Here is a 24,177-nt window from a genome sequence, read left to right as displayed (position 1 = left end):
ATGGCCGCCGCCGCCTCCACTCCCGCCGCCGCTGCTGCGGGGGCTCCCGCGGCTCCCGCCGTGCCCGCGGCGCCGCCCACCGAGAGCAAGAGGATCAGCGACCTGCGCGTCATCGACCTCAAGTCGGAGCTGAAGCGGCGCAACTTGGACATCACCGGCGTGAAGACGGTACTCATCGCACGGCTCAAGCAGGTGAGCGGCGGGCGCAGGCCCGGCCCACCCTGGTGGCCGCCGCTGCCGCCCGGCTCCGGAGGCAGGGCGCTGGCGGCCCTGCCGCTGTCCCGGTGTGGGGGGCGGGGTCTGTCCCCGCCGTGCCTCCAGTGCCCGGGCGAGGGTCCGCCCCACCGAGTCCCCGGCGCTGTATGGCCCCTCTGGGCCGGGCTGGGCGCGGTGTCCCGGCTGGCGGAGCTCCCCGCCCCGGCTGGCGGAGCTCGCCCCGCGGCCTTGAGGCCCGCCCGCGGCCCCGGGCGCCGGAGCTCGTCGGGCGAGCCCCGGGGCAGGTTGTTGCTGAGGGCTGTCTGTGCTTCCCGTGTCCTGTTTTTGAGCTGCCCTTAATGCCATTATGGACGTCGTTGTGGCCTTCTAGTGTTACGTTTCCAAAGAGAAATGTGCGGATCCTTGATAAGCTGTACTTCCAAAGTGTCATTTTAACAGCTGAAACTCTCAGCCGTTATTATTAGTGTCCCCTTGCTCTTCTCCCACTTTAAGTGAAAGGTTTAACCCAAAGCGTTTTATAAAATATTTTTGAGATGTTGAAAGAACTGTTTGGCTTACAGACTTCTACTGAAGTCAAACTGCCCAACTTTCCACTGAAAGCCATTAAAAATTGGGGTGTTTTTTTTGTCTCGTTTAGGCTATTGAAGAGGAAGGAGGTGATCCAGATAATATTGAAATAAATGTTTCAGCTGACACACCCACCAAGAAACCAACTAAAGGCAAAGGTTAGGATCTGTTGATATATTTTATATTCTTTTGCAGGTGTTTTTTGCATATATCACCTTAAAGAAGGACTGTAGGACTGGGGTCTGTAGTTTGAGTGCAGTTGTGACTTTACTTTTCATAACTTCTGTCATATAAGACATCCTTTGCCTTGCATATCTGTTTTCAGTCTCTGTATATAGACAATATATGGGAGTGCTGGAGCAATACATGTAGAGAGAGCTACAGATAGATGGAAAATGACTGGGTTAAGAGATGTGCGTTATGAGGTAGGGGCTGTACTGCTCACAGCTCCTGGAGACCTGTGCTGTGTGTGCTGAGGTGCTGTAGATGAGCTGTGAGGGGTTTGGAGTGTGCTGTGTTCAGAGATGCTGAATGTGCGGTGTTGCAGGTGCAGGGTGGAAGCAGAAGGTACTGTGGGGTGTCTGCCGTGTCCAGAAGGATCTATGTAACAGCAGAGGTTCTTCAGCTGTGAGCAGGTGCTGGACCCTGCTGGTGGTGAGGGCACAGCAATATGTGCTGAGGGGTCACTCTCTGAAGGGGACTGTGTTGTGTGGGTGTATTAGCATGCTCTCTACTGAAGACAGGGTTTAAAAACATGCATTTTCTGAATAGGTGCTGAAGCCTCACTGTGGAATGTCTAATTAAGAGATTTTAGGTTTTCTATTGTGAGACATTAATATTTAGATTTTGTGCTGATCTGTTTGGCAGTGATTTTTTTTCAGATTTTTCACCTTCGTTTTCTTTTGCCTGAGAATTTAAATACTGTTTTGTGAGTTTGGAGTCTGGGGGATTTTTGTTTGGGATTGTGTTTTCAGTTTTTCTGGGAGCATCCATGATCTGTTAGTACTGGGAAAGGACCTGTCTGCTTTATGCACCGTGTTCTTCATTGAACATACACACTGAGAATGCTCACACATGTGCTACAGGGGCATGTTTTGGACATGAACAGTCTTATACCACTGTCACTTGTCATGGGCTAGGATTTGTGGTGAAAGTGATTATTCAGTCAGTCTGGTACTGTGAATGGTGAAATTAGTAAGAAAATCTGTCTGCTTAGAAAGTTTGAATAACTTCTCCGTACTTTTCGCACATTAGAGAAGTGAAAGGAAATAAACTTTCAAATGTGGTTTCATTTTTTTTTCTGTCACATTACTTTATTCCCTGCTTTAGAAAGGTAACTGATGATTAAAATAATTACCTGGCAGCTAAAAAAGGAAACTCTTCCACAATTTTTCATGTAGAGCTCTAAATGGCACTATGTTCTGCTTTGACAAACACTTCTCTTATCTCCTGTTTTTTATCCTCCTAGTCTCCAAACTAATACCATGATATGCATAATGTTCTTGAACTGGTTTCTTGGGTAGTTCAGAGGTAGTTTGCCAACCAGTACTGCTGCTGCCTGAGGCAGGGCTTCAGTAGCTCTTCCCTGCCACCTCTCCTGTGCACCAAATCGTCATGCATACATATGACATGTGCGTTCTTGGTAAACCACAAAGGAAAACACAGCGTTTGTGAAGTTCTTATCAGCTCACTTTGCAAGCTCAGGAGTTTTTCCTCATTACTTTTTAGATTACAAAAGTCTTATGAGCAAATTTTGTGCCAAAATTGTGGGAAGTTCATTGTGGAATATGAAAAATTCGCTGTTTAGTCTAGGGGAAATATTTTTTTATTGTATTGGTTTATTTCTAACTGTATGAAATATATTTTTTTGAATTTTAGCTATTCACTAGGAGACGTTTTTCCTCCTTACTGATTTTGCTGACTGATCCAGGCCTTTGCTAATGCTTGTTTCTACCCCCTTCCCCCCCAACTTCTGACTAATACTGATGGGTCTTTAATTTTACTGCTGTCCAGCAGTAAAATAATGACATTGCCAGTTTTATAGTATTTTCCCTCTGCTATTATTGCTGTACAAGGGAGGGTAGGAGTATTAGATATTAATTTACAAAGAAAACCCATCTTCAGGAAAGGGCAGGGAGTGGAAGTGATGATTAAACCTCCTCATAGCAGCCAGAGAGAAAGGCCAGTGGGAGGGAAGAAAGGAGGCTGTCCTTGCGAAAAGTCACAAAGTGTGTCAGGTGGCTAGGTCCAGGGTTTAGATCTGAAAGTCTTCTGTAACCAGTTTTACTGGAGCTCTTAGGGTCTGTGGAAAAAGCGTGATGTCTGATTGCCTAGCACTGTCTCTTCCAAAAACCTTGTCTGGAATATTGATACAGGCCAAATTGGAGTGGTAATGGGGTGTGTGTGAGGGGAGGGAATGATACACTTGTCTTTCCTTGCTTTTTTTTTGTGTGTATGCTTACAAAAAGGGAGAAGAATGCTAACAAGATTAAGAGTGGGACTTCATTTCATACAACTTAAAAAATGCTTTCAGAAGGATTCTGTAATCCAACAAGAATCTTTGATCAATCCTCATGCAAAGTTAGTAAATATTTAACACTTTTTCCAGGCGTTACTTTAATTAAATAATTAGGATAAAGAACTGCAGAGTTATACAGGTAAGATCAATTGGTTTTGCCAATTAAAGTTTGAAAGGAAAAAATGCCAAGTGCTCCTTTAAGTGCCTCAGCTGTGCCTCTCCACTGTAGCCTTTAGTAGCTATGGATGAATTTCTTGTTTTGTAAAAAGATGACAGTTTTTAGAAAAAACTTATCTTTTCAAGCCTAACTGTTCTGCTGCCTAGTCTGGTATCTAGAGGAAGTTACCTTACTGCTAGTATGAAATACTTTTCAAATGTTTATGATTTGAATGCTCCTTTGAAGGATCTGCAGTCAAAAATGTTGTTGAATATTAAAATTGGTAATTGAAAGTTACTTTCCTGATGAGTTTTGGATGAAGGAAAAATTTTAGGCTGATAATTTTTAACCTTGCAGAATTCATGTGAGCAAAGATGTTTATTTGCTGCTCTACAAGTTTCTGAGGTCAGTTAGCTACCCTGTTAGTTCATGTCTCAGGTAACAATCTAGTTGGCAACTGAATTTCCAGTTTGACATTACTGTTTCTTGGATCAAAAGCTGACAACTGACGGTGGCTGGATTGTACTGTTGCCCAGATAATTTTGACTTCTTTATTAAAACCATTCAGTTACTTAAATATAAGAACAAAACAAAGTAAACTAAGTTGTACACTTGGTTTTCACAGACCTGTCTTTCTAAAAACAATGACTAAGAACTGTATCTTGTAGACACAGTAGAGGACTTAAATATTCTTGTACCTCATGATACCATTTCAGAATACAGAAATAGAGAAGGATCATTTACTTTTCTTAATATTGGGGCAAATGAGACATTTCAAATTGCACTAACTCTTAATGCTATAGTTTATTCCATTGTAAAGATTTATCTCCTGTTTATGTCCTATCCCATGTTTTTGATGAATCTTTAGCATTAGGTGTGACAGAACCCTGTTGAGAGTTTCAGCAGAAATACCAGAAGAAATACAAACTCTTAATTCTTCCAAAATTTTCTGATGAGTATGTCACTCTGCTCCTGCCTGACGTGCAAATGTCTAGTTCAAGAGTTGTCTGGAATACAGTCTTCTATAATTCTGTAAACACTCAGGTAGCCTGAATTTCTCACGTGGAGGACCATGAATAGGTAGGATAACCTTACGCTACTGTAGGGCTTAAATGAAATGAAAGCTAGACTGCATAATGTTAAATCAACGTTTTAAAGATGTTCTAATTCTTCTACGTACTTATAAGCAGAATATTTGTTCTCTGTGTAATAGTCTGTTGCAATTTTATGGTGTGTAGCAATTGCTGTTGCCAGCAAAGGGATTGAGCATGGCTTGTAAAGGAGTGCCATCATTCCAAGGTAAACGAGTGTTTGTGTTGTTAGGCACCCAGATCTGTGGTGAATGCTGCATACACACATTTTCAACAGACACTGCTTGGATAAACCTGTACAGAAATTGTATCAGGTGTTGACAACTTGTGTGACTTGAGACCATCTACACCTGTTATCTGCAGAAGGTCCAGCTGTTCTGGCTCTGTTTGTTAACTTACCCTTCAATCACATCAACACTGGTCTTGAATAAGTTCAGAGAAACAGTTATTTTTTTGCAAGGTGTCTGTTGCAATCTGATTTTAGTTATGTGAATTTAAGAGCTAGGTGTGCCTTTCAGTAGCCCATGGTGGATGAGAGTCAGTCAGACAAATGTTGAATTTTTGTGGATGCTGGCTTTTTGGCAAGTTACTGTACCAACATCTGAAAACCATCTGTATCAGAACCTTGAAGTGCCACTTTTGAGCAATGATACTCTAACCAGAGCAAAGCAACCTGAAACACAGAACTTGAGAGGGAGAGCAGACTTACACCACTTTCTGGCTTGAAGCTGAAAAGTGAAGGTCTTGTTATGCCTGGGAATACCTCTGGTACTCAGAGCAAATGGGATTTGCTACAAATACAGCAGACATAGTAAAGAAGGGCTAATGAAATCATTACTCAATATAGTAGCAAAGAAAAGATACAACTAGCTTCATTACTGACTGCTGTAACTTGCTCTTGATGAGGACTGGTCAATAAAATATAGTTCTCTAGCTGCTATTGCATAATGGTGGGGCTAACTTGAGGTAACTTTGTCATTGGTTTGTTTTTCTTTTTTATTCCCTATAAGGCCTCGGTTCTAGTTCACCTGCTGTATTTCGTCAGGCAAAATGAATGATTAAATAGCTTTCATGATGGTCTATGCTAGATAGTTGCTAAATGTGTTGAGCATCTACTGTGTGTGCTTGTCTGTCTCTGTGTATGCTTAGCTGGATATAGGATGCAGGAAAAACTTGTTCTTTCAGGTTTAACAAACAAACTGAAATGTGAGGGGGTAAAACAGAAAGCAGTTGATTGTCTGTAGAAATCCTTGTTGTTTCTCACTGCTTTTTATTTATGTTGAAGATACCTGGGGTCTGTAGATTCTATCATAGAATGCTAAAAAGCTAACACAAAATATGAGTTAGTCTTGGTTTCAGGCATCAGCTGTGATGCACATCAGAAACTGTTCTTTCCAATGTAAGTCCTCTTCCTGAGAAGAGCTGGCTTCCCTTAGTATGCCTGTGCAACTGGCTTTTTGCACCAAAATCTCTCAAACCTATTGCATTACAAGTATAAAATGAGACACCTCGTGTGTTGGTTTGTTTGTTTGTTTTAAGTGAAGTAAAATCAGTGATGCTGACTTTAGATCTGGAAGTTTGAATCTCATGTTTTCAGTCACAGAAATAGCTTCTGCCATGTGCCTTTTCCTGGAGATCAGTGTGTGCCTGTACTGAAAACAACAATGTACTTTTTCTAGGAGTATGGTCAGAGTGCTGCCTTTCAGGGAAATGAGTAAAACCAACTGGAATCCAAGCAAACCCAAAACAAGTGTCTCTTCTTGCCCTGTAGTTGAGCACTTTCCAGCTTTGAAATGCAATTTAAGAACTGTATATGAAAGACCACGGAAATTAATGGCTGAAAAAATTGAGTAGTTCAGCTAGCAGAGATGTCCATACTGTGTCAAACTTTGGCTTATGGTTTTCTTCTCTATTCCTTTGGAATAATTATAGAATTGATTTAGCCATTCATTAGAGGATATGGGGAGGAGGGAAGATTTGATGCCAAAAAATGAAGCATTAAGTGCTAATTATGACTGCCATCTCATTTGCATTTGAATTGGCACAGAGTTTCAGCAGAAGATACAGTAAAGCCGCTTCCTAACAGAACTGCTTTTGTACCTTGTGCTACTGAAAACTGTTGCATAGGCTAATCTTTGATAGACTGAATCAAAGAGAGAGGACGTTCTTCAAAGGGTGTGTTTGTGTAGAGATGTTTCTATCTAGTGTTCTTAAGTCTTGTTTTTCAGAAGATTAAGGAAATGCAGTGGGTTCCAAAGGGAACTGTGTGTAGTCGTCATCCCCACAGAGACATCTCTAATAGAGAAGAGTGTGCCTGTGCTGGAAGAACAGAATTCCTCAATGAAACAAGCCCTTAGTACAGTAAAGCATATGTAGAAAACAGAAGGGCTTCACCTACTCAATTCTTCTGTCTCACTTCATCCTCTAGTGATGAAAAGTACTGAAAAAGGTGGCTTGGAGAGGCTTGTAATTGCCATGCTTGTGGATATTCAAAGCTGCAGCTAAATAAAGCCCTGAGCCCTTCCATCATTCTTTGGAACTTGACTGTAGTTTTCAGCAGGAGGTTGGGTGGACTAGGTGATCTTTAGACGTTCGTTCTAACCTAACTTCTCAGTGATGTTACTTATTCTATAAAGCAAGACCTTTTCAAAGTCATAATGACTAGTTAACTTCAGTAATTCTAGAAATGTTTAGTTTATAGTTCAATATTCTCCTGAATTCCATTGTCACTCAAAATAGAAGGACTGGTATTAAAATCTCTAACTTGGATGTAACCACTTCTTTATTCAACAGCACTGATTGTTCATCCTCACTCAGCTGATATTTTATCGCTTTAAAAATTACTCAGTTTTTGGAGGGTTATACTGTAGTGAACAATCCAGCTAAACTGGAACATGTAGAGAGTAATAAACTAAGGCCAAACATATAATCAGTGCTAGAAGTGTGCTCTACATAGCAGGTCTAGTCACAGCATATCCCATGATTTCAGGTAAAAAGCAGGAAGCTGATGAATTGACTGGTGATGCTTCAGTAGAAGAGGATTCCTTTGTCAAGGTAATAAAAGTATGTAAAAACTTTTCCCATTTTGTATTTAAGGTCAATGTTTGACTTCAGTTAATGAAAAAGTTTCCATTTTCTTTGTGGTAATTTATGTGGAAATTTGGAGTATTGTTTTTACTGTATTCACAGTGTGATGCCTAAGGGTGTGAAGCAGAGGGATTTTTAAAACATACTATGAGGGTTTTTTTTGCGTGAGACACATAAATCCAGCAGTGAAACACTGATTCTAGCGGTGATTTTTTCAGAATAAAGCTAGTACTCTCAGTTATACCAAGTATTTGTGTTCACACCAAAAGGAAGGTGAACTGGAGACTCAAGATGCAAGTGATCAAGATGGAAATGATGAATTGAAGGACTTCAAAGAATCTGTTGACGATGAGAACTTGAATTCTAAAGAACTACCATCTGCAGAAAGGAAAAGATACCGTGACCTGGAGCCAGCAGAGACAACAGATGTGGAGAAGGATTCCGAAAGTCAGGTACTTGGCTATATTTTACATGAATTTTTATCAGCAAAATGTACATTTTTCTTAGTGTTTGTTACTAGGAAGTCAGAACTAGTTTTTCAGTTTGTCTTGCTTATCTCTAAAATATAGGGTTGGGTTTTTTTTTTGTTTCTTTACTCTTTTCTTTCTATTTGCCTTGGTTTATATTTGAATAGTCCTGAAACAAATGTGGCACTGATTGATAAAATTCTACCAGAGTCCATACAGAGTTAGTTCCTAAGTGGTCCTTTTCCCTTGTACTAGTAGTGAACTTACAGTTCCGTGTTCAGATTATTTACATCAGGAGAACTGCTCGTTGATGTTCACACTGTGTATCCACTTACATGTTTTCTGAGTTAACTGAATCTCTTGACTTCTGAATGTTTGAGTGTCTTATAGTTTGCTAATCAAGTCCCTTTTCTATTTCTATAGGAAAATGCACGTCCAGACGTAGAAGATTACACTTTTCCAGCTGTCCATGTGAGTTTTAATTCCATTCTGTTAAGCTGATTTTCATGTATGTTTAGTTGGAAAAGATCACTTTAGACTGGTTTTTCTGTTCCAGTGTGCATGTTAGAGTCAGATGATGTAAGACAATAAAGGTAAACAGTATGGGAAGCTTTCATTCAAATATTTAATACTGCAGATAATTGTGATACCAAGTGAGTTGACCTATTTAAAGACATCATTCCTGTCTACAGTTTGGGAGTGTTCAGTGCATAGACTTCACAAAGACTGTTTCACACTCCCTTAAAAACATATCAGAGGGCTATGTCAGATAGTGTTGTAGTATATACAGCCTGTACAGGAGTTCAGAACTTCTGTTTAATGTAGAAGTTTGCCCTTAAAGAATGTGGAACAGGGCGTGGCTGTTTAGAGTTGCTTTTCGGTGTTTTGGTGGTGTCTGATATCTCTAAGTTCAGAAATTCATTCTGAGTTACATGGAACTGATGTCTGAAAAGTGATGAGTCATACAGCATCTCTTTCTCAGTAAAATTAATGAGAAAGAAGTAAATACCTATTGAAATCAGAGTTTAATTTTTAAGTACTTACCGGAGGGAGGCGACCTAGTTTCTGACTTCTCTCTCGAGCTTTTAAAGCTAGTGGCGGGCTGCTTGCATTTCTCTGAAAGCAGCAGTCAGCAGTGTGACATCTGTTCTGAAGGCTTTAGCAAGACGTGGAATAGTTTAGGAATGTCCCATTGAGTTAAGGGTAAGACAGCATCTGCATGTCCCAACCAACTGCAAACTGCAAGCATTGCAGATAAATACCTAGTTGTTTCATAAAGAAGTTTCATAAAATTTTTTAGTGATTTGACAAGGGAGATGCAAAGGTTTGGTTCCTGGATAATCTTTGGAAACAGTTTTCATTTCAGTATTTGCATTCATACAGTAGAATTTCCGTGAAAAATACAAACTGTTCTGCTTAAAGTTTCAAAATAGGAGACATTTAGTGTTGACTTCCTTTTCTTGCAGGATGGTGAAGATGAAGAAAATGACAAAGGTATGTCTAAAGTTTAATAGAGTTCAGAGGTCTTACTATGGTAGAGCAGGCAACTTTATCTTGTAACATTCAGTCTCTACTAATACTAGGCTTATCTCCAGCACTAAGTATCAGTTGTCTCCTCATTGAGCTCAGCACCTGGAATCACTGCAGTCAGTTTATTTCACTCCTAAGAGTTACTTTACTCTTAAGAGTTGATTACAGTACTTATCAGTTACTGTGGTGGATACAGTTGTAATACTATGATTCTTAATAAAAACCCATAGTATTCAAGGACTCTGATTTTAATATACGGTAAGTCTTGATGCCAAAGCTTCCAACTTGCACTGCAGTAACTGATGTTTAGTTGAGTGAAATGCTACACACTCACACTGAAGTTGAGCACCCCACAAATGTATGGACCATCATATGCCTGGCTTACTGTCACTTAGAAATACCAGTTGTACACAGGATGGTAAAACAAGTGTTTGAAAACCTGTGGAGTGGCTACCATTTTTTAAGCTGTGCTCATTAGTGAAACTGTAGAAGGAATCTAATGCATTTGGGCAAACAGACTTCCTGGACAGAAGTCTTAAGGATTCTACATTTTTGTGGACTCGAAAGGACATGGAACACCATCAATTTACACAAGATGGAATAAACACATTACTGAAGCTACAGGATAAAGCTACAGACTCCGTGTTTACGAGGGACCCTACGGCGGAAGTGTCTCATCTACGCAAATCCAAGAATACGGTTGGAGATGTCTCTGTGGGACTGAGATGGAAAATCTTTCCAGTGGATGAAGACTGAGGACCTTTGTCTACGAACTCTGGATTAAGGCTCACCCATCCATGTTCTGCAGCAGCCTTGTGCAAGTCACTTGACTGCCAAGCAACTGCTTGGAAAGGAAAGGAACAGAGAACACCCACGTGGAAGACTGGCTGGAATTCTCCAAGACTGTAATTCTTTCGGATTGCGAAATGTTGGAAGTTCTGGAACAAGGAAGATTCAAAGACAGATTAAATCAAACTGTGAACGTCCAAAGCAACTATTTTCTTCTGGAATGCTAAATCCTAAACTGGAAAATGGATACTTCTTATGAAGAACGGGTATCTCCAGGATGGAACCGTATTCTCCTTCCTAATGTTTTGGTATTTGTCTCTAGAAAATGTGTTTTGCCATGAAGAATAAGTGATCCTGGGTAAAGGATTTATATTTGTGTTAATACACCTTGTGTTTTTTTCTAACCTTCCATCAGTGCTAATAACTGGCTTTGTATTTTCTAGGTCCTATTCTAGCTTATGCATATGAAATTGTTTAAACTTCTTGTTTTGCCATATTTATTCCTGTTAAATCCTCTTAGATAAAGCAGGTTCTGGTGATGGTACACAAGAAGTATCTAAACCTCTTCCCTCAGAAGAAAGCCTAGCTGAGGCTGCTCACACGGCTCATGAAGAGATGGAAGCTAACACCTCTGTGAAAGAAGCTGAGGATGATAACATATCGGTTACAATCCAGGCCGAAGATGCCATCACTCTGGATTTTGATGGTGATGACCTCCTAGAAACAGGTAAAAATGTGAAAATTACAGATTCTGAAGCAAGTAAGCCAAAGGATGTGCAGGATACCATTTCACAGAGCCTGGAGAAGGAAAGCAAGGACTATGAGATGACTGAGAACCATAAAGATGGTAAGAAGGAAGACTGCGTGAAGGGTGATCCCGTCAAGAAGGAAGCCAGAGAAGGTTCAAAGAAAGCAGAATCTGGAGACAAAGAAAAGGATACTTTGAAGAAAGGTCCCTCGTCTACTGGGGCCTCTGGTCAAGCAAAGAGGTTTGTTTTTCTATGTCAGTTCTTTACGATACTGAGTACCAGCATTCAATAAGATCACTCTACATTAAGGGGGTAGCAGCAAGAATCTTATAATTAGTATCCTATGCTCCTGCCTATAGGTTTTTTGACCGCCATAAGTTACTTTTTAAAATTCAAGATCTTCGTATAGACACTATGTCCTACTGATTGCATTGTCGAATTGTCAGCATTTATTTATTTTTTTCAAATTGACGATTTTTTTAAATGTCCTTGTGATGATGGTAATGAACAGCTATCAGTTCTAAGAACACAAAGTGAAGTCAAGTCCCCGTCCTGAAATCTGGAGAAGATTGCCATATATCCACTGAATAGAGTTGTCAGAAAATCTAGATCTTCAGGCATCTTGGGGAAAATCAGTGCAAGAATCCATAAGGGAATCATTTGTTCAAATATACAGTCTGGCCCTTTTTCATTTTTATTTTTTGAAATGTTAACTTGTCTGTTAGTGTTAGTAGTATAAAATGCAACACCAAATTCTGTAGTTTCAACTTTCTTCTGATTTTTTTAATTTGCTTCTCTAGCTCTACTAAGGAATCTAAAGAAAGCAAGACCACGTCAAAGGATGATAAAGGTAACTATTACAAATTAGTTCAAGACAATACAAGCCTAAATGCTTTCCTGATGGAGAAATTGTTTGCGATGTGATAAAATGGCTTATATGATTGAACTCAGCCATCTGTAGTAAATTATGCTAGAGGTACAGTAATCATTTGCTATATGTATGTGTCCATATATTTTGTTTCTCCTTATGCCAGGTTTGTCATAAGATCAAAAATACTTACTGTAAAGACTTGATGAAGATACATTCTCCTGTTTCAAAAATGCTTTTGGGAGCAAATTCCATTTAACATTTCCCAAGTCTTTGTTTTGATGAGAAGCTATAATTTTTTCAGATAAGCCTGCTGTAATTTACAGCAAAACAAGCAAAAAATAATTGCAAGTACTTAAATGTAATGCCAGGGAATTTTTTTGTCTTGTTTGTAATTCTAGCTCATTTTTAAATAAACAGAACTCTCAACCAAGTATTATAGTGAGATGCCAGCTTGCAAAATTGCACTTGTGGTTGTTCAATGTATTAAATTTGAACCTATTTTTCTGCCTTGGCGTTTCCATCTGGTTCCATAAAACCCTGTATTGCGATTACAAGTTTGAAGAGTGGAGCTCAAGAGCACATTAATGTCACCGGTTATACTGATGCTTCATGGTTGAACAAATGCATTTGTGTGAGCTCATGTGTCTCTTTATTTTACCTACTCCCTTTCTGCCAAAAACCTTTGTCACAAAATCTCTGGCATAACACTAATGGATGAATGAAACTTTACCTGAATACTCAGTTTGAGAGGAAATTTTTGTGGCAGACATAATTGGGTCTTCTGTAGATGTGTCTTTTCGTGACATTTACAGCAAATCTTCAGTTTCATTGTAAGCATGTATCTTCATTTATGTAGTATATGTGATAACTGTAATAGTAACTGTTGTAAGGCTTTCTCTAATATACACAGCCAAAGCCAGGCCAGTGGCTGTTTAATGATATTTACTGATTTTTCTAAGTGTATCACAGAACCATAGAGCGTTATGGGTTGGAATGGACTTTAAAGATCATCTCGTTCCAATGTCCTGCTGTGGGCAGGGACACCTTCCGCTATTCCAGGTCGCTCTGAGGCACATCCAACCTGGCCTTGGACATTCCAGGGATGGGGCAGCCACAGCTTCTCTGGGCAACCTGTGCCAGGGCCCACAGGGAGGAATTTCTTCCTTATATATCTAATCTAATATCAAGATAACCCTAGAATGACCATAACTGAAATTTGTTACCTTTTTCTGTTGGTTAATCTTGATGCATTGAAGAAACAAAACTATCATTTTTTTCTCAAGATGGTTAAATTACCTTTTAAAACTGCACATCACCAGATTTTCCATCTGTCAAGCCAGAGATCCAGTTCTGGTCTTGCCTGTAGGACTGGCTACATTTTAACATATTCCAAAGCAGTTCATACATTTAGCAGCAAACAACAACAAGCTGAACTACCTAACTGAAGACTAAAAGATACTGGGAGTGAGGTGAATGAATCTCTTGAGGTGTTATTGCTGTGTTGTTGCAAAAATACCTAATACATGGGGTGGGGGGAGTATTTAAGGCACATAATGTTTTTCCAGCTTTTATTTAGTATTTTCCTTAGTATGTGGGAAATAATTTTGCTAGGTTGTATCCAGTTCTACATCCAGTAGTATTTTTAAAAATCTGCTGTGGATGAAGCCGATACTTCAAGAAGTTGTGGAAATTGTCCACATGATTCTGGAGGCTGGGATTATCTAAGTCTTCTGTATTTGCCTTGCTGCTGTCTCTGGTAACTTGAGCAGTGTACAGACATCATGATAGAGAACAAATACTGTACGAAAAAAATTTCTTGGATGGAAGCTAATGATAAAAGCCAGATATTGAAGATAAATGTACATACCCAAATGAGGGGTAAAGCATGCCTTTAATAAAGATTTGTATTATTTTTCTGTCTTTGTCCTTTGGGTACAAGTTAGCCAAGCTGTTGGTCTCAATACATGGTTAAATGAATGAAATCTTGTGGCATATATATTTTTTTCTATAGAAGTCTTTTCAAGAAAGGTAACCAGATGAACAATTACTTAGAGGTAACATGCTACGTTTCTCTTTTCAGCAACACTTCAGTTAAATATTCATGGTACCTTTGTCTCCTTAATTTTTTGGCTGTTTTGTAAAACTTGTTTCAGGAAGCGCAAGCAGTGTTAGTGGTAGCAGTGGAAGTTCAACTAGAAACCTGTGGGTTAGCGGACTGTCTTCCAACACAAAAGCTGCTGACTTGAAAAATCTCTTTGGCAAATATGGAAAGGTATTTCATGGGGTGTGATACCATGTGTGTGGTGTGTGTCTATTCCCCCTCCTCTATTCAGTTACACAAATTGAGTAATACTTGATTTAAATAAAGGTTTTAGAGGAAATGTCTGGCCAGTGCAATCTAAAACCCCATACTTGCAGCAGTAAGAGTGTATGCTTACAGGAAGAACCATATGTTCATTTTATAAGAAGTTTTTCTTCCTGTGGAGGTAAGATAAGTATAAAAGACATTTCACAAATACTTGAATATTCTGGTCAGGACTGGCTTTTAAAGTAATGATGGCTATGTTCCTTTGTAGCAACTATGTTTAACCATGAGTGCGAGATAAAGTACTAAATGATAAAATCGTAATATAAACAGTCTTTATAGAACATCCTGCTTTGGGAGACTGTTTTTAAAATGTGTTCTGAAGGCTTATGAATAGGAAGAATAGGTAAAAAGATGTGACATTTAATGTATGATCCTTTAGGGACTCTTTCAATGACTTAATGATTTTTTTTTTTTACAGGCTGCTTAATTTAAGTCTGTTTTCCCAGTTTTGGTTAATTTAAACATACAAATTCCATAGAACAATGCGGAAATCTTAAAAGCTAAGCAGTCTTCTAAACCCAGGGTTGTTGTCATTTTCCCAAAGGAGTTGCTGATAACCATGTGAATTTGTAGTGTTTGTGTAAGCCTGTGCAGGTCATGGCATTATTGTATCTTGGGAACTAGTTAGAACCTGAGCACTGTGAATATCAAATATGTGTATTTATTATTGCATATCTAATTTTTCTAATTGATTTATTAGGTGATTTTATTTAATGCATTCACAAGTGTGGACACCTGAGAGTATATTTTGTTGAAACTTTGGCTGTTTTCTCTGTAAAACTGGTTGGTAGTTATATTTACATGGCTTCCCAGTTCTAAAATTGATTGGGAAATACTTAATGACTGTACCATGACAGTCTGCTAGAAAGATAAAATTGTTGCCTTTAAAGCATGACTATGGCAAAAAGACTGGCTTCAGTGGCTATAGAAATTCTAGCAAGGTGGGGGAACACAAAGCTTAACACCTTCTCAAGAAGCAGATATCAGAGCTGAATGCTAAAATGGCTTAACTGACACACTTGCTAGATGACTTTGAAGAATTGGCTCCCTTTGTAAGTTACTACTTAATATTGCTTATATGTTCCTGCCATTAATTGGCAGCTGCTGACTTTTTCTGAGGGTTCATCTGTCAGAGATGAACCATCAAATTCAGGTCAGTGGTGTTTCTGTGAATGAATTTCGACAATAACTGAAGAGAAGCATTTAGATAATGGGTATGAGGAGGTGACTGGTCAAAGCAGGATGCAAGCATTAATATGCCTTGATGTGCAAGTTGGGATAAAGTTCTCAAAGCTTTTGATAGCTTGTGAGTGTCAGTCAGTCTTTCTAATGGGGCAGGAGTTATGTTGCTGTTGGAGTGAATTTGTTTAGTTTTCTTACATACTAGGGTAAAAATCTTACTGGAATACCATAGCTTCCTTAGTAGAAATGTTTCTCTCAGAACCTAAATTCTTCCTGTTTGCATAGGTACTTGGTGCAAAGGTGGTCACAAATGCACGAAGCCCAGGGGCAAAATGCTACGGCATAGTAACAATGTCCTCTAGCACAGAAGTGGCCAGATGTATTGCACACCTGCACAGAACAGAGCTGCACGGACAGCAAATCTCTGTGGAGAAAGTAGGTTTCATAACATGAAGACTTTTCCCAAAATAGACCATCTTTTACAAGAATCTGTATTAACCTATTTGCTTTTGAAAAAAAAATAGGTGAAAGGTGATCCCTCCAAAAAAGAATTGAAGAAGGAAAGTGATGAGAAATCTAGTTCGGGTAGGAGCATAGGAGATAAGAAGACTGCATCAAGTGACAAAGCCAGCAAGTAAGAAATTTCACATCTTCTGAAATCGTGAAACTCCTCTAAGTTGAATTTTCCTCATTGGATTTATGTGTTCTTTTTCCTAATAAGAACTCCATCAACCAAAAAAGAAGAAAAGAAATCAGAGAAATCTGAAAAAAAAGAAAGTAAAGAAGCCAAGAAAACAGAAGGTAAAGATGAGAAGAGTGATAATGGAACAAGTGGCCCTAATCAAGAATCCACTAAAAAAACTGAAGAAAAGAAAAGAATAAGTATGCCATATAGCCATATTTCCTCCTGTTGAATCTGTGTGTCTGACTTGTCTTGGGGGCATGTTCTTGCTCTTACTGGAAACCAGACAATTAAACACCTGTTCTTTTTTAGACTCCAGTAACACATTTACTACTTCCATACTTTATACTAATACTCAATTACAGGCATGTGCTGGTATGCTTCTCCTACCAGTACCAGTTCACTTCAGAGATTTAGAATTCACTAAGGAAAATTTATAATAGGCAAATAGAGATAGTTGTGTGTGTGTGTGTGTTTTTAAACCTCCTTTTATTTTTTTTTTTTTTTGTTTCCCCCCTTCACTAGGTGGTAAAAGCCCAGGTCAAGTTGTAGTTTTAGACCAAACAAAAGGAGACCAAGGCCACACTAGGACAGTTAGAAGGGGAAGGTTTGATAAAGTAAGTATCTATAGATTTGATGCAATCCTTACCTTATTTGATCCTACCTTGCAGTTGATATTTGCACTGAAGAGTCAATAAACTATCACAAACTGTTAAGCTTAGATAGAAGCTTTGTATGCTTTGGGATTGCTAAGTCATTAATGATACTTGAACGTAACATCCAGAAATCTCCCTAAATGAATGAGACTTCTGAAATAACCATTGTAATCTCTATCTATAGCCACAGATATTGAGGAACAAAGAACGTATTATTCAAGATAAAGTGAAATTCAGGGAATACAGGGGTAGAAAGGATATCTTGCCTTTTGAAAAGATGAAGGAACAGAGATTGCGAGAACACATGGTTCGATTGGAAAGAATACGACGAGCTGTTGAACTGCGAAGGTAGTAATTCAACTTCTTGCTAAAGGCTATTTTATACATTAATTGATCAGCTACTATATTTAGAAGTCTAATCAGAATGCATTCTGTCAAGCCTCCTAACCAGATGTTAAAGTCTGGTACTTTACCTAACAGTATCTTTATGTGAATTAACAAACTCCAAAATTCTTGTGTTATCTTTTAATAGCTATACATGTACACACACAGCTTAGAGTTTGTTTCAGTGGAGGGTGTATCTCATAAGTGTTACTGCATGCCAGTTTTCTTTTTGAAAAGGTGAGAGGTAGACTAGGAGACAGGGCCCAAAGTAGTGTTTAGGGCTGGTTTGTTTGTTTTTAACCATAACGTTGTGTATCTAAATGACAACTCAAGCATAATACAATCTTGACCCTTTAAATAGAAGGACCAAATGGCTAGACTGTTCTGTTCTGCTGTTTTTGTATGGCCAAAAGCTTGCAAAGAGCAGTTAAAATGAGCTGTGTTGTCAGCTGGGTTTCCCTAAACAAAGGGAAATAAATCATAAACAAAGGAATTCCCAGCAAACATAAACCTTAAAGGAGAAAATGCCTTTTGCACCTCCTCTGGGCTGTACTATGGGAGGTAGAAAGATGAAAGAAAATGAAGCTGTTCATGAGTCTACTAACCTGTGCAACTCAGAGTGGTTATGATCGGCTGTCTTACTTTTTGGATGGAAAACCACAAGTAAATTTTTTGTTAGCTTGAAGAGGACAAGAGCTAAAATAGCATTTATTTTTTAGATCCAATCATATTCTTGGCTACTGAATACTGTTGTTACTGTGTGCCACATGACAAATGAGAAATCCACATTAAGAATAAAATACATCAAGAAATGATTCTTGAAATAACTTTTCCTATCAGTTGTCTGCTGATGGTTCTGTAGATAAGCTAAAACCATTTTGGCTACTTGGGGCTAAAAGGAGTAGACTTCTGGCGCAAGGACTTCTGTGAAAAGCTTACTCTGAATAGTTTTTTAATGCCTGTGCCTAAGGTGATGTTAGCTTTGGATGACAAAATTTTTTAGATGAATTTCTGCTACCTTTTTTTTTTTTTTTCTTCAGGCGAAGAGAAATTGCTGAGCGAGAGCGCCGCGAACGAGAACGGATACGAATAATGCACGAGCGAGAAGAGTGCCTGCAGAGGGAAAGGGAACGACTTGAAATTGAGAGGCAAAAGCTGGAGAGGGAGAGGATGGAACGGGAGCGTTTGGAAAGAGAGCGTGTTCGGATTGAACAGGTGGGCAGTTGGGCTCTGGACTGTGGAGGAGCTTTTTGGGGGATGGCAGAGTTTGCACTTGTGGGGAATTTTGCTCTTCACCCTTCCACCCAGCCTTTTTTCTTTCATAGAAAACCAGCATGCGTTACATAATCCACAATGTACAACAACAGGAATCTTTATCTTGTTTGCTTGGGAGTAATTTGGTGTAAAATGCTTGCTACTGTAGCAGCTATACAAATCAGTCTCTAAACATGAAGCACAATGGATCATTTTGCCTATACCACTCTTCATAATTGTACTAGATTTTTCCTATAGAATACCACTGCAAACTTCAAGAAGTGTTTCTGGGCAATAAATACAGTAGTAATACAAGAAATTACCCGGACACATTTCTATGTAACAGCCAATAGCATCTCCAGATCTGTTGTCTGCTTTTTTAGAGAAGTAATTCCCTCTGCTCTTTAATTTTGGATGCTACCCAAGGATGAATTTTATCAGATAACCTTTAGCAGAAAAATGTCAAGGGATAGGTCTGTATCCTTGCTAACTGTTCTTTGGGTATCTCTAGTAAAGACCTGTTCTGCTTGTGGTTTCTTTCATGGCAGGAACGTCGAAAAGAAGCAGAGCGAATTGCACGGGAGAGGGAGGAACTTCGGCGGCAACAGCAGCAGCTCCGGTATGAACAGGAAAAGAGGAATTCTTTGAAACGTCCACGGGATGTAGATCACAGGTAATTCTCAAACTGGGTTGTTTTTTTTTTTTTTTTTTTTTTGCAGTGCATAATAAAAAGAAACAGCTACAAGCCTTGTATCAGACTTCAAAATGCATTTGTACCTGAAGCAGGTCTTCACAGAAGAACTGGATTTCTGGTATTTGTTTGGTTTAACATTAGTTTATTACAAACATGAAACACTCCTTACCTGTAGGAGGGAGCTTTGAAATTAGAGAAGCATGCCATGAATGAATTCATATTGTGTGAAAAAAACACAATTCAGAGCGTTTGCTGAGAAAAGCTGTTCTGCCTTAATGGTTGAAGCTTCTAGCTTCTACTTTAAGAATTCATATTTCTGCTAAATGGATGGTTAGTTTTGTGTGTTTTCTTAAATGGTTTTGTCCACTACTCTTAAGGAGTCTACCTTTGTCAGTGGCTTTCCAAAGGTCAAATGAACATCTTCTGAAATAGACAACTGACTCTCAACAGTTTTCTGTGTATTAGGCCTTGATTTGGTTTCATATGACTGACGAGGGTTCCTTTGTTTTGGCTAAAGGAGAGATGATCCTTACTGGAGTGAGAGTAAGAAGATGGCTCTTGATACAGATGCACGTTTTGGCCATGGCTCAGATTACAGCCGCCAGCAGAACAGGTTCAATGACTTTGATCACAGAGAACGAGGCCGATATCCAGAAGGTTCTTCTGTTCCATCATCTTCTTTTGATAGGTAAGTTTAGATAATGGAGCAGGTATTTGTCTGCCAGTATCTCTGCAGATTTCAGTCTTAACTGTTCAAAACTGAACGTGGTGCTAAAGGCTTTATACAGTTCTGATGTAATAGAATTGGAGTACTGTCCTGACATTTCTTCAGGACTGGCCACTTTTATCATGGAATCTAATTGCTTTTCTCTGAGGGCTTTAAATTAGCTACCTGCTGGCCTTTTTTGTGAGACATTTCAAAAGGATTTTTGCAATTATTCCTTCCTCTTTCACATCTAGTCATAAGTTCTCATGGATTTCCTGTGTCCAACTTGGTAACTTGCCTCCTTAAGAAGCAAGGCTAAAAGCAACTGATTGAAGGAGAGTTAAGAGCATTCCTCACAATCCATTAACTGTGCAGTAAATGCTGGTTCCAGATGCAACTTCATGGTTCCATTAAACATCTCCAGTAACCACTTATAAAGCGAAGATCACATAATTGTAGCTTCTGGACTTCTACTTTTAGGTTTCAGTGAACTAGAATTGTAAATACAATTCTGACTTGAGAAATCTAGCATTCCCTCTGTTTTGCCCATACTGGGCAAAATGGCAGCCCCATAATTGCTTAAATTACACTGGCCAAAATAGGAACAAATAAGTGCATAAAGAAATGATTAACTGGCTGTTAGAACTCAAGCTCAAAATTACAATTGTAGAAATAAGTACAATTTGGGAAGTATCTTTGATTTCTATTCCACATATATAGTAACAAACAAGTAATACAAAGATGATATTTTATATCCTCATGCTTGTGCTTACACGTGCAGAGAAAGGTGAAAATGGAAAACAAGCAAATGACTCTTTCCTACTTTAACAACTTAGGCGAGATCGTTTTGTAAATCAAGGCGAGGCAAAAAAGACCCGCCCAACAGCAAGAAGAGAAGAGCCGGGGTTTGAGAGATATCCCAAGAGTTTCAGTGAGTCCAGAAGAAATGAACCACCACAGCCAAGAAGTGAACTCCGGGACACAGACAGACGGGAAGTGCGAGGAGACAGAGATGAAAGGAGAACAGTGATAATTCATGACAGACCAGAAATTCCACACGGCCGACATCCCAGAGAAACTGGTTCCAACCCACCTAGGCAAACAAATTGGAAGAGTGAGGGAAGCATAAGCACAGACAAACGGGATGGCAGGTAAATTTGCTGACTAACCAGTGAAAGTACTGATTCTTGTAGAATTTATCCATGGTAGCAATCCCTCAAGAATTAGTGCGTTAAGAGAATAGACCCTCCCCTCCTGAAGAATGGCAACATCACTTTTCAAAAGCATGAGAAGAAATCTGTAGGTTAGCAAATACTAAATTGCATCCAGTTCCTAGATGGGATTTAACACAGAGTTAAGGAGGCTTTTGTGTAGAATGCAGATGTAAACGACTAACATGTGAGCTGTAATTATTTAAAGAGCCACACAGATCTAAAAGAATGTTTCTAAGAAGTCAGATGCAGGTTGCTAGGAACCACAGGAATCTCTGCTGTCTACATGTGCTATGACTTGGTACCAATTCAACTATACTGAAACCAAAATTTTGATGAAAGCAATTTTTACAGAGGCGAGAGGCCGGATCGGTCGGGAAGGGAAGTGTCCGGCCACATGAGGGGAGCACCTCCCGGGAGCCGCAGCAGCGCCTCCAGCTATGGAGGCAGGGAAGGAGAACGGGGCGTGATGGGAGAGAGAGGTGGAGGACAAGTGAGTCACCTTCTTGTGTTTGTGAGCATGAAGGAGAGAAAATGCAGACTCATGCTGGAAAAATGACCATACAGCATCATCAAAATGATTCACAAGCATTCTGGCTGTTTTCAAGTCAGTTTTCCTTATGTTTAAGGTTCTTTTTTTAATAACCCAAGAAACTGCAGAAAAATTACCCTATTCTCCTTGTCTGGCATCTTTATGATAGATCAGAAAAATACCTGAGAGAGTAGTCAATTAAGCTTTTGAGAATTTGTCATCACCTTTTCAGGGTCTTAACCATACACTGCCTGCTACTTTGTCAAGCAGTTTGTAATTGTAATTTGTAATGTGATACTGAGAGGAAATCCTTTTGCAAGACTTTTCTTTAAAGACTACAGACTAACTTATTCCTGCTAGTAAATCCTGAAGCATTTAAAAAGTATTAATGTTCTTCTTACTGAGTTTTATGCCAGTGATCATGAGATCAGGGCAGAGTTGGGAGTAAAGTATGAGTTCATGGAACTTCACTCCCTCCATACCCACACATCTGCCGTTGCAACAAGTTTCTGTTACCTAGAATTAACAGGAACATTGTAAACATGTGTGAGCAGCCTATGGACTGAAATCTTAAAAGGTGCTGGAGTTAGGTTTATTTTATCAGCTTAAGCTTACTTTTCTTGAAAAGTTTGTTTGCTGTAGATAGAACAGCCCTTTCTTTCTGAAAATGACCGACTGTTGCTTTCTCACCAGCACTATAATGAGGACAGACACGTTGTAGAACGCCACAGTCGTGAAACTGGACCAAGGAAAGAATGGCATGGACCTAGTTCTCAAGGAAGTGGCTATCATGACACAAGGAGAATGGGAGATGGCCGTGGAGGAGGGGGCATGATGGCTCCACATACAAGGTACAGAAACCACTCCTTCCTCTCCATTCCCTACTGAGCCCCGGCAAGCTTTGGTGTCCTTAGGAAGTGCAGCAGTGTCAGTAGCAGCAGGGTGATTCCCTGTGGTTGCTACACACACTCAGCCCCACCTGCCCTGCCAGCACAGGGCTCCCCAGGGGTATTGCTGCTGGCAGCGTGGTCCAGCAGCACAGGAGTCAGGGACTTCTTGCAAAGTCTTTTCCTGCATGTTTTAAAGTCTCTTTTGAGACTTACAGTTTAACAGTTGACTGATAAAAGATGTAAGAACATTATTACCTGTGCACCAGCAGTTTAGATATGTATCATAACACTTTTTTTAAAACTTTTGTTTCCAGTAACTCTTCACCCATTAATAGAGTTGTACAGATCACAGGCAATTCCATGCAGAGGGGAAGTGGCTCAGGATTTAAGCCATTTAAAGGTGGACCTCCACGAAGATTCTAAGATCTACAGCTGCTTGGTTTCAAGATAACTTATTGAAATCTCTTGTAAACTTTCTCTGATTAAGAACAGGAAATCTTATCTGGAAATCCTGGTTAAATTTTTTTAATTTAACATGATTATTTTCCTCTCAATTTTGGAGGCATTTTAATAGTTACGTTGTAATTTTGGATAGTTTTTGTGTATCTTTGATAAGCATTTTCCCTGAGGCACTAGAGCTGTGTAAAAAGAAATTGGAACCAAAATATTTGTTAATCCTGTATAAAAGAATAGTTTGCAGCTGTGTGCTAGTAGTTTGATTTACCAACATTAGCTCTGTGGTGTCATGCTTTAAAGTTAGCTACTTCTCACAACATCCACAATAACCTCCATTTTGAAGGTTGTCCAGGCTATTATCTCTGCTTTCTAATTTGTAGAGAAATAAGATTTGTTCTTTCATTACTGGGTATTATGTAACCTATTTTTGCAGAAGGTACTGTTACATTGAGTGCATTTATGTGTATTCTTGCAAATGTATTCTTTTGAAATAAACCTTCATATTCTGTATAGCTTCTAGTAAGTCTTTAAAGCAGTATTTGGGGCAGGAAGGCAGAATTAAACAGATATGTTGGTATAGCAAATCAAAACATGAGTGCCATTAGGTTCTAACTAAAACTCCTTTGTCTCCTTCACTGTTACTGAATTGAAAACTTAAAAGCACATTTGCTCACAGAAGAAAGATTAGAACTAAAAAGCAGAAGAACACTCAAGCAAGGCCCAAAGAAATAATTTTAGTTTGCTCTTTGTGTTTAGCAAAACTCTGTGGAACTTTAAAACAGCTGGGTTTTTACACCAGACTACCACACACTCTGCTTCCAGGGCTTGGGGACTCCTTCAGCTGCTGACTAATGTGGCCTTGAGCAAAAGGGCTGCATCTTGTTAAGCCTTTTGGTTTGGGTCAGTATGTAAGGGTCTGTGTTCAACCTTTCTGCACCTGGCTGGAATAGAAATGCCAGGCAGCCAGGCCAGGATTTATCACCCAGCCAGGGTATGGGTATAGTTACAACACTGCTATTCAGCAAGGGAGAAGAGCAAATAAGCCCCATTTGGAAAAGCTGGGTGGTGGATGGTTACCCAAATGAATAGGGGACTCCTACCAGAACAGAAGAGCTTAGGA

The 24,177-nt window shown here is 39.3% G+C and overlaps 1 protein-coding gene across 4 annotated transcripts; it reads left to right on the top strand.

The window, feature by feature from the left end:
• On the top strand, positions 1 to 23,567 carry SLTM (SAFB like transcription modulator; the record flags this gene model as incomplete). 4 transcript variants are annotated; one of them, XM_082290990.1, is made up of 21 exons in its annotated part: positions 1 to 192; positions 854 to 941; positions 7,539 to 7,603; positions 7,906 to 8,088; positions 8,527 to 8,574; positions 9,570 to 9,597; positions 10,943 to 11,411; positions 11,972 to 12,021; positions 14,196 to 14,314; positions 15,878 to 16,027; positions 16,117 to 16,226; positions 16,314 to 16,474; positions 16,800 to 16,891; positions 17,115 to 17,278; positions 18,355 to 18,529; positions 19,117 to 19,241; positions 19,780 to 19,950; positions 20,805 to 21,119; positions 21,534 to 21,672; positions 22,405 to 22,562; positions 22,916 to 23,567. In XM_082290990.1, 21 exons carry the CDS (start codon positions 1 to 3, stop codon positions 23,022 to 23,024), a joined length of 3,111 nt encoding a protein of 1,036 aa, XP_082147116.1. In that variant the 3' UTR covers positions 23,025 to 23,567. The 4 variants fall into 4 exon arrangements, with proteins under 4 accessions (XP_082147116.1, XP_082147117.1, XP_082147115.1 ...); XM_082290991.1 differs by having other exon boundaries at positions 7,539 to 7,612; positions 16,314 to 16,393; positions 21,522 to 21,672; XM_082290989.1 differs by having other exon boundaries at positions 7,539 to 7,612.
• Positions 23,568 to 24,177: the final 610 nt, after the last annotated feature.

This window comes from Coloeus monedula (assembly GCF_965178545.1).
Source record: "Coloeus monedula genome assembly, chromosome: 14".
NCBI classification, from domain to species: Eukaryota; Metazoa; Chordata; class Aves; order Passeriformes; family Corvidae; genus Coloeus; species Coloeus monedula.
This window is presented reverse-complemented; position numbering and strand designations above follow the sequence as displayed.